Raw genomic sequence first — 16,994 nt, 5'->3', positions numbered from 1 at the left:
TAATTAATAAGAATCGTACCTTCAGGCGGAGGCCTCCATCTGGGAGCTGGCCGAAGAGCTTCACCCCTAACCGCCCTGGATTTTTCACGTTTTGGTCCTTTTGAAAAACTTATTTCGCAAATAGACCCCTAGAAAAACTTATCCAAAAAATGGTCCTTTTTGGGGCGCCAGAGTGGCTGGCGCCGTCGTCCAACAGGACGGCGCCAGCCTCTCTGGCGCCGTCCCACCGCCGACGTGGTGGGGCGATGCTGAGGTGGCTAGGGGGAGTGCGCCAGAGTGGCTGGCGCCCCCCTCCCCCCCGAAATTTTTTATTTTTGTTTTATTTGTTTGATATTTTTTTCACGCTTAGGGACACACAAGAACCAACCATAGAAAAATTGAACTCAAATGGACGTAACATGTGACATGTAGAATTTTTCCTCTCCTCTCCTCTCTCCGAACTAGTGCAGAGGAGAGAGATGTGCAACTTTTTTATTTTTATTTTATTTTTTTGATATTTTTTTCACACTTCGGAACTCACAGGAACCAACCACGTAAAAAATAAACTCAAACGGACGAAATATGTGACATTTGGAATTTTCCAAAGCTCCACCGAAAAACTTCTCTCCTCGAAAACACAATCTTGCAAGCAGAATTTAGAGGTTTTAATCTACAGAACTTTTTCTGTAGATGTCCGTTCATATATTATTTGCCTGATTCCGAGTCCGTATGAGAAAGTTACGCCTATTTTAATAGATGGCATATTTTTTTCCGTTTCGGTAGAGTTTTGGAAAATTCTACATGTCACATATTTTGTCCGTTTGAGTTTATTTTTTATACGGTTGGTTCCTATGTTCTCCTAAGTGTGAAAAAAATATCAAAAAAATGAAATAAAAATAAAAAAATTACATCTCTATGTACTGTTTAACTTATATATGTCATTTCATGTGGTTATATTTTGAATTAGATTAAGTAATTTATATAGTGGTAGAGTGCATTATGTTTAACATGCTGATCAAAGGGTTTTACTAAAGGAGTTATGGTCTAATTTTAGTGAATGTGCAAAGTAGACTAAGTGGTATGCTAGATATTTTCAGACTTAGCTAAGTGGTAGTTCGAGTTTAAATTTTTTTTGTGGTTGGTTGTATCGTGATCCTGAGTGTGAAAAAACATCCGAAAAAATAAAATAAAAATGACACCGTTGCAACTCCATACAGAGAAACAGGAATGGAGGCGGCGGCGCTAGCCATGCTGGCGCCCTCCTCCCTGGGGCGGCGCCAGCATGGATGGCGCCCTCCTCCTGCCACGTCGGTTCGCGTGCGCCACGGTGGTAGGAGGACTCCCGTTGGATGACGGCGCCAGCCACTCTGGCGCCCCAAAAAGGACCATTTCTGGGATAAGTTTTTTCAGGGGTCTATTTGCGAAATAAGTTTTTTAAAAGGATCAAAATGTGAAAAATCCAGCCTAACCGCCTGCGCAGCACGGCAACAGTGTTGTTCAATCATCTCCACATAAGCCAAGATTTTCTGGATGACCTGTCTTGGATTAGCTAAGGTAGGATTATTCCTGGAGTGATTTCTAGCCTCCCATATATGCCACAACGTGACAGCCAGCGCCGTCTTTTGGATGCTTGAACTTCTCCCCAGGAAATCAAAATCCCACTGCTTCATATTTGACAGATCAGTCCTGCATAGCTTCAAATCAAAATGTTGCTTGATGCTATCCCAAATACATTCAGCAAAAGGGCATAGGAGAAAAATGTGCTCGATGTTCAAACCTTTGAAAGATCAGCCTTTTTCTTTCAAACTTTTCACATCACATCGTACGTTCAAACCCCTTCATAAAGTACTCCCTCTGTCCTAAAATGTTTGACACCGTTGACTTTTTAAAACACGTTTGACTGTTCGTCTTATTCAAAAATTTTTATGAAATATATAAAACTATATGTATACATAAAAGTATATTTAACAATGAATCAAATGATAGAAAAAGAATTAAAAAATACTTAAAATTTTTGAATAAGACGAACGGTCAAACATAATTAAAAGTCAACGACGGCAAACATTTTGGGACGAAGGGAGTATTAAATATAGACTTAAAAAAAACTAATTATACATATTACAACTAATTTACAAGATGAATCTTTTAATAATATGGTGTTACAATAAACATTTGCTAGCGATGGATTAATTAGACTTAATAAATTTATCTCGCAATTTACTAACAGATTTTTTTTATTAGTGCCCGAATACCCTATGCGACACCTTATATAATATCCGATATGATATACCAAAACTTTACACTTAACAATTCCAACATTCCAATCTAAACACAGCCTAAAATTCACCGCATTTTGACCCCTATATTACGCTAACAACTCCGACATTATTAGTACTCGCATTTTTACACAGCAGCATTTCGTTCTGCTGCATCAAAATGCACACGGACGAATATTTAAAATCCATTCACATGCCATTTTACTCGCGGCTCGTGAGATGACTAATACACATTACAAAATGAGAGAATAGTAAGCATAACAAACGTTGTTTGCCAATATATATATATATATAATATAATTATATATCCATTCACTAGCAAAGCAGGAGCAACGCCATCAGTCCCAGACAGCCCAGGCTCAGAGTAAAAAAAAAATCAGAAGATCACGATACTGGCGTATCAGCTACTACTATCTGCTATGGTAGCCAGCCGTCATGTGACACCACCACTGCCCAAGACATTTTCTGTGGCCTATCACCTGTACAACTAATCTGCGCGTTACTTATGCGTGCAGATTACCAGCAAAAACAAAACCCGTAATTAGTAGTATTGGATGCTCCCGCTCAGTAATAAAAGGTTCCTTCCTTCCTTCCGTATGTCTACCTATGATCCTTTCTCCTTTGTCGTACTAGTATGCTACGAGCTACTACTAACTAACACTGATGACAGTACTTGGCAACAAGGAGTTGCTGAAGATTAGTGGAATCTAATGCGCTTCTTCCTGGGAGTGTCATGAACTTGTGTCTTCTCACCATACATCCTCAGTTGTAGGTTCTCGAAGGCTTCTGACACCGCTTCAACCTGCACCCAATATTTCACTCAACACATTATGCAACTGCAAGATAATACATCCATGGTAAAGCGGCTCTGCCAGAATGTTTTGTCACTCACCAGCTCGTGCTTCTTGGCGTAGACCCGGACAATTCTGTCCTGGTTGTACGCAGGTAGCAGGTGGCTGACCCGCTCATCTGTGATGGGGAACTTCTCATCGCAACCAAAATCCTGGCTCAACAAGAATTCCTACTTTAGACCACATGAGAATTATGAGGACATTCCACTGTCAAGGCAGGTATAGTTACCTTAAAGAACTTGATGCTGGGGATAGTAGATATGCAGACCAACAAAAGTAACAGGTCAGAATCTGATATGTCGCCCTAAGAAATATAAGAGTCTGAAAAGTGGGTTTATAAATCAAAAACCTTTCAAGGGGATTATCTTTTCCACGGGTCAAATCAATCTTAACATTGCTAACAGCAACATCTTCTTCCTTCAGCAGCACCTTGGAAGATTTCTGAAGATGGGTAAAATCATAAACATACAACTAATATTCTTCAGGAAAAAAAATCAGATCTTCAGAGGATCAAAGTAGGCATGAACCTGTGAACAAACTATGTCTTGTGCGGTTATATTCTTAAAGTGCTCCAGCTTGTCCTTTGGAACAGAATATTCATTGCAGAACTGCAAGTTGAAAGAAAACAAAGTTGTTTCATACTACCACAAAAGGAAGATTTAGCTATCCAAGTACAAGATGTCAGACACATATTTTAAGCCACAATAGCTCTGATAAACATGTAAAATGATATGATAAAAGAACATAGTAAATTCATGACCGAAAGTAGTACTACCTTATAGAGCTCTCTTCGGCGAATACGTTGAATGATCCCTTTTGCTTTGTTCAGTTCATCGTTGGGAGCAGTTTCAATGCTTTTAATGATCGTGTCATCTAACTGAAATTTCCAGAGATGTTTGAAGTAAGAAGGCAACTAATAAAACTACATACATAATAAAAATTGCAATGATACCAAACCTTCCAGAAGTCCGCTGGATCTTGTGCATGCAAAGCTATTCCCAAGTATTCGTTAGCCTCAACAAGTGCATCCACAAGCATCAGTTCAACAGCCTAAGGTACATAACAATATATTAGAAGGCAATGGACAGGACAGTGTGGTTCTTTGCTGCACAAAAGTGGCCAGCATAATATAATTATCCTTACCTTGACTTTCGCATGTGTATAGACAGTGCGGTGAAGATCAGCACGTGTCGTAAACAATTTATGGATGCTCAAATCTGTAGTTCAAAATGAAAAGTTAACAAGTCAAGTGTCACATGATATCAAAAAGAAAAGGAACAAATAGCACAAAAAAAGAAGATAATAATAGACCTACAATCTTTGGCAGGGTAGCATATTTCATCACCCATGACTCGCATGCCTTGTAAGAGCCTGCAGTGCAAAAAGGTAAGAACCACAACAGCATGATAGCAAGTTAGTAACTGTGCCAGTACATGTCAAAATATATCAAATGGGTTATCAAGACAAAATATGCAGTAATTTGCTGCGGTCAGCAACAAATCACAAACATGCATATTTTTGCAAAGGAAATTATGCAACCATTCCAAAAGGTTAAAATACGCCGATTAGACCAAGTTGATAAAGAGTATGAAAAGACAAAGTACAAAGCCTTGTCTGAGCCAGCTAACATGTGCTTAAAACTCTCATTTACCTGTGGAAAAAATTATCAGAGTACCTATATTTCACTTTGATTAAATGACAGACAAACTTTCTGTGTTCTTCAATCAGATATCAGAGGGAAAAATATAACTGTAATAGTATAGAATCTTTCTTGTCTGTTTTAATACAAGCAGGGTTGATCTCACTAGAGTTTAATATCGGCCAAGGTGCGCCAATTGGCAAGTACCGTTGAATTGACGACTATCACATTAGCATTTATTGTAAATAAAACTTTACAGACAGTTTGTCTGATTTATTATTTCCTCAGTCATGTCTTATTTTCCTATAATATGATGTAAAACACTTGGTTAATTCTTGTATTCCTACTCTCAAATTTAACAGATTGGTTTAGTAAAAAAAAACTTAAAACATGATAACAAAAGGTACCTCCAGTACTGGAAATTACAACCCAGACCACATGCTCTGCAATCACGGCCAATGTAGTCAAACCTGCATGGTTACTCTATCTTATGGCATATCCAAATGATTGAAAAACAAATGTCAATGCAGAAAATATCAGAAGTTAGAAGTATAGAAGGACCATACTTGTCAACATCGATACCATTCCGACCATTAGCAACAATGTCATAAAGAAAGCGCTTCTCCTTTGTGCTCTGTGAAGAAACAAGTTTCATTGCATCGAATTTTAGTACATCTATTTTCAACTGACAGATAACTAAGGCAGTAATACAGACTAAGGTACATACTTCTGTTGCAGTGAACTTAGAGCTGGCAACAATCATTTCCTGCAAAAAAAAAAAAGAGAGAGAGAGGCTTGTCAAGATGTAGGGTTACACTTTGTCAACTTAGAACAGCACACATTTTGAAGTGAATACTTAAGGCTGACAAGAAAAAAGAGTGGAAAGGTCAAATTCATAGATTTTAAAACATTAAATAAGAGGTTCTAAGAGCCATTCTTCTTAGTGACAGAAGGAGATGGGTTAATCTGATGGCAATTGATAAATGCCACAATAACTGAATAAAAACGTGGATTACCATAACAATTTTGAGATGATCAGCTTCAATGTCTATTTGGTGTTTGTCGACAATGCTGTCCAGCAACAGTGCAGACATATTTTCATGGGTCCTGAATAGACAAAATGGACCAGTTTAATTAAGAAACCAACTGCAGTCTCACAATGTTTCAACAGGCTAACGTGCATGTGGAAGTGAAGAAATATGAGAAATTATCACCCTATGTCATCATATCCACATAGATACACACTAAAATTCATAGTTTGGATAGGAAGAAAATAGAAGTTGTAATGCTAGTATAATAATCATAGGACCAGAGTCTTTTAAGTGGTGTAATCCGCCATGACATAAATATGTATTGCTTTAAATTTTGAATCTTCTCATACTAAGGACATGGAAAATATATGTAAAACAACTAACAAATTAGAAACAACATAACCACATATATGAAAGGAAAATCACCAGGTTGATCCAGGAACAACACGAGGAAGAAACTCATGTTCAAACAAATGACTGAAGGGGCCATGTCCAATGTCATGCAAAAGGCCTAAACAGAATAACACAAGGATTGTCAATATGGAAACCTTGGCAGAGTTATGATTCAGTAAACAGACCTGCAAGTTTTACAGTTTGCATATCAACACGGTCAATGCCAAGCTCTTCTCCCTGTCAAAAGAAAAACAAAACTTAGTTTCATACAAAATAATTAAACTGCTACATGGAAATATATCGGTGGACTTTTTTATCAAAGGTAAGAACCTGGTACAGTCGAAGATTGTTCATAGCCTCCCCAGCTAGCCAATAGACACCTAATGAATGCTCAAAACGTGTGTGAACGGCTCCTGGGTAGACCAGATATGTAAGGCCTGAAAGGTACACAGAGCATGTTACCACAAATATCGATTATAAACTATGATAAATTAAAAAAAAAGTAGATATAAACATAGAGAAGGGCTCACATTATGTTACTTTGAGAACTAAACATTAGAACATTCAGTTAGCCATAATAGTAAGTGCTATTGCACAAATGATAACAGCAAACTAACCAAAATTCAGTAGCCATGGGACAGGTTAGCACTAATTATAAGCATGAGCCCATTTAGACAAATAAAAGAGTAAAGTCCATCACCGGTCCCTAAACTTGTACCGCTGTGTCATTGCGGTCCCTAAATTCGCAAATCGACCGTTCAGGTCCTCAAACTTGTTCAATTGTGTCATCCCGGTCCCTAAACTTGCAGATCACTCGTTTAGGTCCTCCAACTTGTTCAGTTGTGTCACCCCAGTCTCTAAACTTGGATTTGAATATCATCTGGATCAAATAGGACGGTCTAAAGACTTTATATTTAAAAATAATTCATAACTTTTTCAGAATAATTCATAACTTTTTCATGTGAACTCTAATGAAGACAAACTTTATATCAAATTTGTAGCCCTCGACGCGATCTACAACTTTGTAGTTGATTTTTTTTTATTTTAAGTCATTTTTTGTCCCAAAATGTAATTTTAAAATTAAAATTTCAAAATCTATAAACATGCAACAATATTTTGGGACCCTAAACAGTTTTAATTCAAAAACTTATCAACTACAAAGTTGTAGGTCGCGTCGAGGGCTACCATTTTAATATAAAGTTTGTCTTCATTAGAGTTCACATGAAAAAGTTATGAATTACTTTTTGATATAAAGTTTTTAGACCGTCCTGTTTAGGGACCGGGGTGATACAACTGAACAAGTTGGAGGACCTAAACGAGTGATCTGCAAGTTTAGGGACCGGGATGACACAGTCAAACAAGTTTGAGGACCTGAACGGTCGATTTGCGAGTTTAGGGACTGGGATGACACAGCGGTACAAGTTTAGCAACCGGTTATGGACTTTACTCCAAATAAAATTATCCACAACAGTGAAAGGATATGTGGTTAACAGTAAATTTGATTAAAAATAACTCTGTGCAGATAGAGTAAAGGGGATAAAAAGAACCGGGCCTTCGGGATACTATTGTGGTGGTATCGCGACGTTTGGACTAGGTGTCACGGGAGTTTTTTTACCCAGGAGCATGGTTGGCGATCTAGTGTACGGATTGATAGCCACTAATATCTCTGTTTCGTGAAGGGGGTCTAGATAGGTCTTTCTTTGTGTGTGGATGTGTGCATCTTTTGCAGAGGCCAGGAGTGTGCTCAGTTGAAATGTATCACCTTGGTGTATTTGACTGAGTTTTAATAAAGCTTCCATTATCGAAAAAAAAGAGTAAAGGGGATAAAATGTTTCCAGGACAAGACCCCATTGTGTAGCCTTAATTTTTCTAAACCCAAAAAGCAACAAATTACAATTATAAGGTTTGAAATTCAATTTAGATTTTGACACTTTCATCTATATTGAATACATTAGGCTAAAAATGATTTCTGCAATGATGATAAAATAACTCACCAAGTTGTTTTAGATCCCGCAGCCTGAATGACACAATGCAATCAAATGAAGCCATAAAGAGGATGAATAAGTTGAATAAACAAACGATCAACGATAATTTGGGTTAATCAAAGTCACCTCTGAAACTCCTCCGTATCCACAAACTCACGAGCCAACTGCACATCAGAGAAAGTTATCGGTGTTACTGAGAAGGAAAAGTGGGAGGAACAGAAGTTGCTTAAAGCTTTAATGACTCAATGGCCAAATTAAATAGATAAATAACACTAATAAGAGAAACGATATGTCGGTGTGAAAACAGCACTCAGTATGATAAAGTGTCATTGTAGCATAAGCATCCAAAACGGAAAATGAGAGCGGGCTAATTGTTCACCACTGAACAAGTAAATGATTATTCACATGTATATGATTCAGCATGCCATTACTCCAAACCCTGAATGCATGTATGATTTAGACTTAAATACAGGGTAACAACCTGAAGAAAATACACAGTAGAACTGAAACATTTGTACTTCCAAGTTGAAACGGATGCAGGCAGGAAAAGGTAAAAGTGGGAATCAACAATACATTGAGTTAGAATCATCAAAAGGTTTTAGTGCTAATGTTTAGAATCATCAAAAGGTTTCAGTGCTAATGTCATCATATACTAGTAGATACAACATGCGACACTACATGGCGGAAACTAAATGGGAACTGAATGTAAACATGATGATCATCCAACACGTGAGAACAACTGCTATATATAATAAACTTTCCATTCGCACCATTGGTTGTTCTACCACCACATGACAAGGAGAGCACGTGTTTCAGACACATCAGTAGTGGCGTACACAAGGTAAAACTGCCAACCCACCCAAAATATATCTGAAAAAAAACTGAACAATTTTGTTCAGGTAGCCTAGCCCGTTTAATCTGAAGAGTGAAGACCAAAAACCCTTTAGAATGTCAACAATTAACAATAAGACCCCGTTAATTGAAAGCAGTCATATCTAAAAGGACCCAAGCGTCAACGAAGGAGTAATAAACAAGCAGATAATTTATTACTACCTCCATAATACCTCATGTCGCTGTGAATGTGGACGTAAAATATTCTAGTCAGCAAAGGTCTAAGAAGGAAGGAAGAGAGGAAGGAGCATAAACAGCTATTGCCCCTCCATTTAAAATATGAAGGAAAAAAATGCGCATGCGTCTCCTAGTAAACTAATGTTGACGCGCTACACCAACAGCAACACATATAGATGATGAAGCGAAAATAAATAAACCTGAAAAGAAAAGGGAAAGGAGAAAGTGCATGCACATGCAAGGCTACTAGAAGCACATGAATTAAGTGGAAATACACGTGGTGAGGATGCAATCTGTTCAATCTATGGAGGAATGGAGCACATAGAGACAGCGAGGACAATCGGAAGAAATCGCAGCAGCATCCATCCATCCAAGCATGGCACAATGAATCATCACGAAGGGACAAAAACATCATCATCCGAGTATGGAAGCAGTAACCGATCGAAAAGGGAGACAAAAACTAGCCCCAAGTTACTACTAGTAACCAAACAATCTGAAGCAAGCAAATGAACAGTAGAAGCAATATCCAGCGTGATGAGATAGGGCGAGACGGAGGGTTGGGGAAGAGGAACGAATCCCGCAGAATGGGATGGTAGGGGTAGGAGTAACGAACGAACCGGGTCGAGCGAGATGTTGCCGTGGAGGTTGTCGAAGACCTGCTTGGTGGAGCAGCGGTCGAAGCAGCCGTAGTAGTGGGGTTGCTTGATGGCCGCCGCCGCCGCCGTGGTGGTGGTGGTGGTGGTGGTGGGGAGCGGCGTGACGAGGGCCATGGCAGGGTCCTCCTCCGGAGCAGCGCCGCAGTACTCGCCCATCTCCTCCTCCGAGAATCGCGCGAGATTACGGTGGGGGCGAGCGCTAGTGGGGTTTGCAGCAGTTTGCGGCTGATGAGAGATGGGGATGGGGAAGGCCAAGAGGCAGGCGAGGCGATGAGAAAAAGGAAGGAATCCAGCAGAAACCGGGAGTAGATATGGAAGTCCGTGAGATTTATTAGGAGATGCCAATTTAATGCGGGAGGGATGTTTCATGTTTGCGCTTGGATAATAATTAATTAAGGTATGGACGAGTTTACGTTTCTTGTGCGCGATTTAATTTAGGCAAGCAATACTAGCGAATAAAATGTTCTATCCATAGAAAAGAAACAGTATGATAAAATGCAACACGGATTCTTCCTTCTTCTTTTTCTCCTCTTGCTTTCTAGTAGTCCTGCTTGTTTTGATTGAATGGATAATTAAGGAGGAGAGTACGTTAGGCAAAGCAAGCAAATGCTAGAATAAAATGTTCCATCCATAGAAAAGAAACGGTACCAGTAGGATAAAATGCAACATGGATTCTTCCTTCTTTCTGCTTCTTAGTGCTTGTTGTTTTAAATGAATAAATGGATGAATGAATTAATGAATTATTTGTGGTAGTGGTAGTAATTAATCCGCTGGTTATTTCCACTTGACGGTTGCTTTTCGTTTTGTTTGCTTGGCTTCTCAGCCTTGCTTAGAGCAAGTACAATAAAAGACTATAAGCTAGCTATAAACATATTTTAAAAAAACAAAGAAAGAGAGATAAGAGCAGCGGGTTACAGATCTATAGCCAGCTGCAGCACGGACTCCAAGACGTAATGTATGTATAACAGGTAGGACCAGATATTAATAGTATAGTAAGCAACTATTGTATGAATTGGCTATTACATCGGGTATAGATTATTCGGAGCTAGTAGTGGGCTATACTATTAAACTTGCTCTTACACGTGTCAGGCGGGCCCACTCGTCGGTCATCGCCCAATGCCCAGGGAATATTCTCTTCTTCTTCTTCTATTCCACGTCCACGTGTATGGCCAGGAGTTGTTGTGGTGCAGTGGTGGTGAGAGCGAGCTCAGTCTGAGCTGGCTTGCATTTCGCTTTAGGCCGAAACGGGCTATACATATTTTCTTTCAGCCCACTATGATCCATCATCTAACTGATTGACGGCTTGCTCCTCCTTTTCCGGCTTCCTAAACCAATCTGGGCCTCAGCCCAAAAACATAAGACACTGCTAGGTTTGCGAATGCAGCAGCAAAATCCGAACGAGGGGGCATTTTGCAAAGGAAAAAGTATACCTAAGGTCCCTTAACTTGTCATCAAATTACAAAATCGTCCTCCAACCACAAAACCGGAGAACGCATCCTCTAACTTACAAAACTATTATAAACTAGATCCCTTGGCAGTTTTTACTCTGGTTTTATCCGACGTGGCAGCTGACTCAGCGTGGGGGCCACATGGGTCCCACATTTCAGCCTCTTCTTCCCCTCCCCTCTCCACCTCTCTCCTCTTCCTTTCTCTCACCGAGCAGGGCAACCGACGGGTGTGGGGAGGAGACCGGTGGGGGAGGCGGGAGACGGGACTCCGGCGGTCGGCGACGGGCGACGAGGCGGCGGCGGCGACGACGCGGGAGCAGGAGGGCCTCCCCCCACGCCGCCGCCGGCGGAGGAACGCAGTGAGCTGCCTTAGGTGGGCTCTCCGGAGGAAGTCGGCGGCGGTGTGACGGCACATGCGGCGAAGGACAAGACCTCCGGCACGGCGTAGGCGGCGAGGGACAAGGCCGCCGAGAGCAAGGACCAGACTAGCGGCTTCCTCGGCGAGAAGACCGAGAAGGCCAAGCAGAAGGCCACCGAGACCGACGAGACGGCGCGGTGGAGGGTTCTGCATCGGCTCCCTGCACCTGTCCCAATTTCCATGCCGGCTGCCTTTTGTTATATTCTAATCATCGTTTTTGTTTATCAAATCAATTTTTGAACACAACCTTTTTTACTGAAGGATGATGAAACAATGCACAAGATCGTCTTCAGTAATCAGTAGTTCAGTGGCTGGAAGTTTGCGTGCAGCCTGTTGCGCTTGCACCCAGTGAACGTGCACGAGTACCGCCGCTCCAGCTGCTGCTTGTCCTTACCACCGCCGCCGGCGGCTTTGTCAGCATGGGCACGCTCTTGTACTTGTCACTGTGTCTACGCATGTGCATCTGTAGGTTCGCGTCCCGCTTGAGCCACTTGACGCAGATGGATCAGAAGCGCGTGTGCTGCATCAGGATTTCATCCTCCTCCGCCGGCGCCGCCAAGCAGAAGACCACCGAGACGGCGTAGTACACCAAGGAATCCGCCGTCGCTGGCAAGGACAAGACCGGTAGCGTCCTCCAACAAGTACACACCATTAGCAACCTCGGTTAATTTCTCCTTGTCGAACACCATTGTTGTGGATTTTGAGGAGAATTCGTTTGTGTTTCAGGCGAGTGAGCAGGTGAAGAGCACGGTGGTCGGCGCCAAGGACGCGGTGATGAACACGCTGGGATGACCGGAGACAAGGCCGTCAGCCTATGGTGGCAGCAGCAGTGGCTCACATCGACGGCACACCCAAGGGGATCCGCGGATGGACGACGGCGGCAACGCGTCACCATCGTCCTCGCTCTCCAGCGTCGGCGCGGCTTGCCCTCCAGCGTCGCAGCTTCCGCCATCGCCGCCTCGTCGCCCGCTGCCTCCTCCTCTCCCGCCTCGCCCCGACGACCTCTCCCCACCCGCCGGGCGGCTTGCCGCTTGCAGTTGCAGAGAAGGAGAAAAGTGAGAGAGAGAGAGAGAGGAGGGATGGAGAGGAAATGGAAGAGAGAGGGTGCTGACGTGGCATCCTGACATGTGGGTTCCACGCTGAGTCAGCCGTCACGTCGGACAAAACCGTAGTCAAAACCACCGATGGATCTAATTTGCACTGGTTTTGTAAGTTGGAGGATGCGTTGTATCCAGTTTTGTGGTTGGAGGACGATTTTGTAATTCGATGACAAGTTAAGGGATCTTCGGGGTACTTTTTCCTTTTGCAAAACTGGTGATGTCGGGTGAGGGAGATCTCAGCCGTTAGATGAAAGACGTGCGTCTATTCTGCTGCCTCGCGTCACGCCCCTCCCCTCCCGTCCCGTAAACGCCACCTCACTGTCGCCGGCCACAGCCGCCGCTTCTTTCGCCGGCACGCCTCCTTCGCGGCCCCACTCCTCTCCAATCCTACCCTCCGTGGTTCCCTCCTCTCGTGATCGCCGCAATCCTCGATTCAGTACACAGCAAAATGAAACCACGATGATGAACAAGAGGTAAAGCAAATCTCGGCGATGATCTTGTCTCTGTTGGTGCTCGGCGGGCGGCGGCGAACCAACTACACAAAACCGTCCAGCCGTCCTGCTTCCACATCTGCCACTCATTTTAATTTCTCTATGCAGTATATATAGGAGTACTCCAGTTGTTACTGAATTCTGTATCTTCCAAATTAGAACCTTCAACCTTGGGAGTGCAAGGATTACAATAGTCGAGAGATGAGTATTGCATCTCATTTATAGGAATTTCAGTTTTGTTCATATCGACTGTATCATATCAATACTGTCGAACACCTATTAGTAACTGTCTGATAGCTTTCCTGTTGTACTTCTCATTCTTAAACAAGCACCCACGTCCTATATCCCCCGTACGTTCTAATGCTAGTACTTGGTTCGTGAAGAGTATATCTGCCAAGTCAATACTACTTACTACTAGTACTAAGCTACAAAATCACTTGTCAGTGTAAACAAATAAATCTGAATACAAGCAATCAAAATTACTCTGGTAAATGAATCGTCACAAATGTGTTTCGGTGCTGAATCTTTTCTTTGGTGTCCCTATCCCCCGCAGGATGCAGCTGGGAAGATTTCTCAGTATTGCTTGCGTGGAGAATTTCTGGTAAGTAGTTAGCGCTCTAAACACAGCTTAAGGAGTTCCAGAAAAGTAATGCTGCAGCTACTCATATAGAAGGAGTATAAAATTGGAGCCAAATGAAGGACCTGGGACTGGTAATTGCTTGAAACCTTTGATTAGCTGAACTCATATCCAGTAAAATATTGCTTACCGACACTACAAGAAAAATACTTTATAGAGATATTTTTCTAGGACTACAGAGACACTTTTCAAATGCCTTTACAATACTATAGAGGCATTTTAAAAAAGTCTAATAAGTGCCTTATGGTGAATTGTCTCTACAAACGAAGAGGCATTTTATAAAATGTCTATAAGGTGGTAGAGACATTTTCTAGAGACATTAAATTGTACCACAACCATACGAAACCAATGTAAAAATGAGAATAAAATATTTTCCCTTGTTTTTGCCAATCCTTGAACTCATGATCTCTTGAACAAATCATTCTTATCTTCTTTGAACAAATCATTCTTATCTTCAAGGCACTAACCAACTCAACCCCATGTCATTCATTGTATATGTTTATGCCTTAAGTTACTTATATTTAGCCATTTAGTATATTTTTATTGTAAGAAGTGTCTCTACAGAGTTTAAAGTGTCTCAAGCAAATGTCTTTACATGTTAGACACATTTTAAAGTGCCGAAAGAATGCCTCTACAAGATAAAATCTAATAAAATGTGCTAAAAATATTTCTAAAGAGTCTCTAGAGTAAAAATTTTCTAGAAAATTTTGAAAGTGCCTCTATAAAGTGTCTCTACGCTATAAAACTCCTGATCTTAGAGTTTTATATAAAGTGCCTTTATATAATGTTTTTGTTGTAGTGCGAAGGTAATTGCTTGAAACTTTTTATGCATAGTTTCATAGTTTATGATACGTTCCCTGTATGCTTTGTTAGTGTGAACGCAAAATATGATCTTGCGGCTAAACCTAAAGTCGGCAAAGAGATATTTTGTTTAGGGCGATCGCTACAGTGATCGATCTCTCATGAACATCCCTGATCGGGGGATTACCGCCATACCCTAGTGTCAGTTCCCCATGTGTGCAGTGGCTATAAATAGAGATCAATACCTAAGTGTTAAACCCTAAGTTTTCTCTTGCTACCCGATCAAGAAAAACCCACTGAAACACAGGGAAGAACCAAGACACGATTCTCTCTGTGCTTCAAATTAGAAGAGAAGAAAGAAGAACAAAGACAGAGAGATGGGAACTCCAAGAGATCAAGGCATGATCCAATCCCATTTCAATTTGTAGTTCCACTTTGTGCCAAACCGATCCAAAGCATATCCAACAATGGTATCAGAGCACCGGGTTGGCCTCAAATTGGAACTCAATAAGTGTTTATGTTCAAGTTGTTCTTCGTGTTCATGCCCAAATCCCTCTGTTAAAGTTCAGTTAAGCCCAAAATCATGCAATCCCGAGGTGTAAGAAATGAAATTAGGCCGACTAGGGTTTCGGCTTGAAGAGATTAGAAGAAGGGGAAGGCAAAATTCATGCAAATCTCAGATAATTCCCCAAGAACCGAAACCCTAGCTACAGTAAGACCCCAAAATTTCCCCAAATCATGAAACCCTAACCCTAAAATCAAGGGGAAAAAGGAGCACGGCGGGCTTACCTAAGGGCCATGGTGGCCGGCGGCGAACACCGCGTCGCCACCAACGCTGTAAGAGGCGAGCGCGCGGCTGAGGACTTGGTCCCCGAGCGGCCTCGCGACCCGCCGTGCTGGCCCGGCTCCTCCTCCTCACGTGCTCGTCGCCAGCCTCGTCTCGCCGTCGCCGCCTTGCTGAGGTAGCCGTCGCCGCCGCGGATTTTCCTTGCGCGAGCGACCGACGGGTGCTTAGGGCACCGTCGAGCGTTGCTCGATGGGGATGCGCGCCAGATATGGCGGTACGCAGCCCCGGCAAGCAAAGCTCGACGACGCTATCTCCGACCCGTCGTGCGCTGGCTCGCCGCCATCTCATTGTCGCCGCGGGTGTGAGAGAAAGAGAAGGGGAAAGAATGGGGCTAGGGTTTCGCCGGGGGGGGGGGGCGGTTTTGTCCCGCGCGGGAGCGATCCCGGCCGTCCGATGAGATGGACGGCTCGGATCGGCTCGCTCCCGACGCGGGCTGATGAGGCCGTGCGGGAGGCGGCAAACGCCGGCCCAGGCCCAGGTTGATGGGCCTGGAGCCCAGGCGGAAGGCGGCGCGGCAATAACGGGCCAGGCCGCATTCGGCCTGGCTCGAGAAAGCGGCCCAGTTCAAGATTAAAAAAAATGTGTGGGCTGCATAGTAACGGGCTGCATAGTAATGGGCCTAATTAAAAGAATTGGGCTGATATAATATTACAATTAAAATTTTCCTTTTTGAAGAATTATGATTATGATTTTTTTGTGTTTAAACATTGAAGAAATTTTATTATGTTTTAGTTAATGATAATAAGAATAATAAGTGACTTTGTTATGTGATAAAATTCTCTTTCATTTATTTATTTATTTTATGATTATTACATTATGTTTATTACTTAAAGTTATTATTGTTTTATGTATTATGAGTTTATTTCCGCTACAAATAAATATTATAATTAAGTGTGACAAATAATTGTCATTCTGGCCAAAGCTGATTGACTTTTATTTGATCACAAAATTTTATTAATTCAATTCAAATCTGGCCAAAGCTGTTTTGATTGAATTAATAAAAGGAGTTTTAAACAAATTGATAAAGTGTGGTTTGTATTTATTATTCTGGCCAAAGCTGATTAATAAATACTTATTCACAAAATTTTATTGTTCATTTCCTTCTCTGGCCAAAGCCGTTTTGAATTTGATCAATAAAAGAAGGTACTTATTTAGCTGCTGATTCTCTCCTATGCAGCATCTTATGCCTCACAAATTGCCGGAATAATGGGCAATATTGAACAACTTAATGGAAGTAATTATGCTTCATGGAAGGAGAAGCTGGAAATTACTCTAGCTCTGTTGGATATTGATTATGCCCTCCATAATGATCCTCCGGTTGAGCCTAGACCGGAAAATGAGAATTATGAGACCCTAAAAAGGAAATATGATGAA

At 41.8% G+C, this 16,994-nt stretch overlaps 1 protein-coding gene and 1 pseudogene across 2 annotated transcripts; one reads left to right on the top strand and one right to left on the bottom strand.

The window, feature by feature from the left end:
• Nucleotides 1–2,507: 2,507 nt before the first annotated feature.
• Nucleotides 2,508–10,305, bottom strand: LOC9272141 (uncharacterized). Of its 2 annotated transcripts, XM_015766351.2 has the most exons (19): nt 9,840–10,305; nt 8,281–8,318; nt 8,164–8,186; nt 6,500–6,606; nt 6,355–6,406; nt 6,203–6,287; nt 5,762–5,852; nt 5,473–5,511; nt 5,312–5,379; nt 5,153–5,215; nt 4,422–4,477; nt 4,250–4,323; nt 4,064–4,156; nt 3,882–3,983; nt 3,634–3,714; nt 3,456–3,547; nt 3,336–3,351; nt 3,148–3,258; nt 2,508–3,057 (listed from the first exon to the last, which is right to left on the bottom strand). In XM_015766351.2, the coding sequence occupies exons 1-19, from the start codon at nt 10,245–10,247 to the stop codon at nt 2,953–2,955; spliced, it is 1,704 nt and encodes a 567-aa protein (XP_015621837.1). In that variant the 5' UTR covers nt 10,248–10,305; the 3' UTR covers nt 2,508–2,952. The 2 variants fall into 2 exon arrangements, 1 of the variants encoding a protein (XP_015621837.1); XR_010739844.1 differs by lacking the exon at nt 3,336–3,351 and having other exon boundaries at nt 3,148–3,276.
• Nucleotides 10,306–10,994: 689 nt separating this feature from the next.
• Nucleotides 10,995–13,028, top strand: LOC4326129 (late embryogenesis abundant protein 19-like; annotated as a pseudogene).
• Nucleotides 13,029–16,994: the final 3,966 nt, after the last annotated feature.

The sequence above is a fragment of the Oryza sativa genome, chromosome 1 (assembly GCF_034140825.1).
Source record: "Oryza sativa Japonica Group chromosome 1, ASM3414082v1".
Classification (NCBI taxonomy): domain Eukaryota; kingdom Viridiplantae; phylum Streptophyta; class Magnoliopsida; order Poales; family Poaceae; genus Oryza; species Oryza sativa.
The sequence above is the reverse complement of the archived record's forward strand: the minus strand, read 5'-3'. Positions and strand labels throughout refer to the sequence as shown.